This window comes from Apis dorsata, unplaced genomic scaffold (assembly GCF_000469605.1).
Source record: "Apis dorsata unplaced genomic scaffold, Apis dorsata 1.3 scaffold_231, whole genome shotgun sequence".
In the NCBI taxonomy this organism is placed as follows: Eukaryota; Metazoa; Arthropoda; class Insecta; order Hymenoptera; family Apidae; genus Apis; species Apis dorsata.
In genome coordinates this window covers 265,688-266,853 of record NW_006263513.1, presented here as the reverse complement: position 1 = coordinate 266,853, position 1,166 = coordinate 265,688, and the positions used below count along the sequence as shown (strand labels likewise).

Genomic DNA, 1,166 nt, shown 5'->3' with positions numbered 1-1,166 from the left:
GGTGATTTCGATACAAGTTGGGTGCCAAATTTTCACTCATCAGAATTTCTAGAGGCATCTTGATGCACTTTCGCAACTTTCCATGAAACACATACATATGTGTACATGTATATATATGTAAAGGTAATAACACTATATATATATATGTATCTTCCTAAATTCTCGGAAATGTTATTAGCTCAAAGAGAGAGATGTGGAACATTGTATAAACAATTAAAATAAAAATTAATGTTAATATTCAAAACATCTTGTAACTTCGAAGTAAAAATTATTTTCAAAATCCACTTAGCAGAAAATAATCTATATAATATTTATCAACAATTCATCTTCGTATCAAAAATACCATACGAATCATAACTATAAATAATTTCGATTTTAAAACCTTGTCCCCATTTATTGTTTTTTTCTTCGCTCATAATCGATGATACGTAGCTTCGAACTCGTTCACCTTTCCTCCCAATCATCTATGAGTCCCCTAATTGTGTAACGAGCATCGATAGGTGAAAATGGTGGGAGTTGGGCGAAGACTATGACACTCGAAGAATCACCGTGCACACGATCAGTTCTTATATCGCCACGGTTACGGCGAAACTCTTCTTCTGTCGCGAGATGTTCGTGTCCACGCAAATGTTCTTGTTCACCGCACTGTTCCTCGGAGTTTTTGGTATCAACAGGGAACCACAGGGTCCGATCCAAGAAGCCATCCAGAATGGTGTCGCGGCGCGATATAACAAGGAAAATTGCATCTGGAAACGAGGGAATGACAAAGATTCGTGCCCCGATCCGGACGTTCGAATCTATCTTTACACGAACGATAGACCGAAGCGAGAACTCGACTCGAGAGAGTCCGATTGGCTGCGTCAGGATTATGATCCAACGAAAGAAAATGTTCTTCTTATACACGGATATGCAGGTGCATGAATATTCGTTTTTACTTGATACACTTCAGTCCAGTTACGAAAGAAAGAAGATCGTTTTGCCCATGTCTAAACTATTGTTATTAAGGGATGAATCAAATCTTATGTTCCATCTTTCTTTAATTGAACATTTGAATTTGTATGAACATCCATTACAAACTATTGACGAAACTCCGTTTTTCTTCTTTCTTCAGGTGGTGACGACACCCTCCCTATATCCGTTCTTCGCGACGCCTACATCCGAAACGG

The 1,166-nt window shown here is 38.3% G+C and overlaps 1 protein-coding gene across 1 annotated transcript in view; it reads left to right on the top strand.

Annotated features, from left to right (window-relative positions):
* Positions 1-369: 369 nt before the first annotated feature.
* LOC102672941 (phospholipase A1-like) overlaps positions 370-1,166 on the top strand; it is a 2,985-nt gene continuing 2,188 nt past the window's right edge. Inside the window, exons 1-2 of the mRNA XM_006615696.2 lie at positions 370-913; positions 1,112-1,166. Of these exons, the coding sequence (XP_006615759.1) occupies positions 610-913; positions 1,112-1,166 (359 nt within the window). The 5' untranslated portion in view covers positions 370-609. The remainder of the gene's footprint in view (positions 914-1,111) is intronic.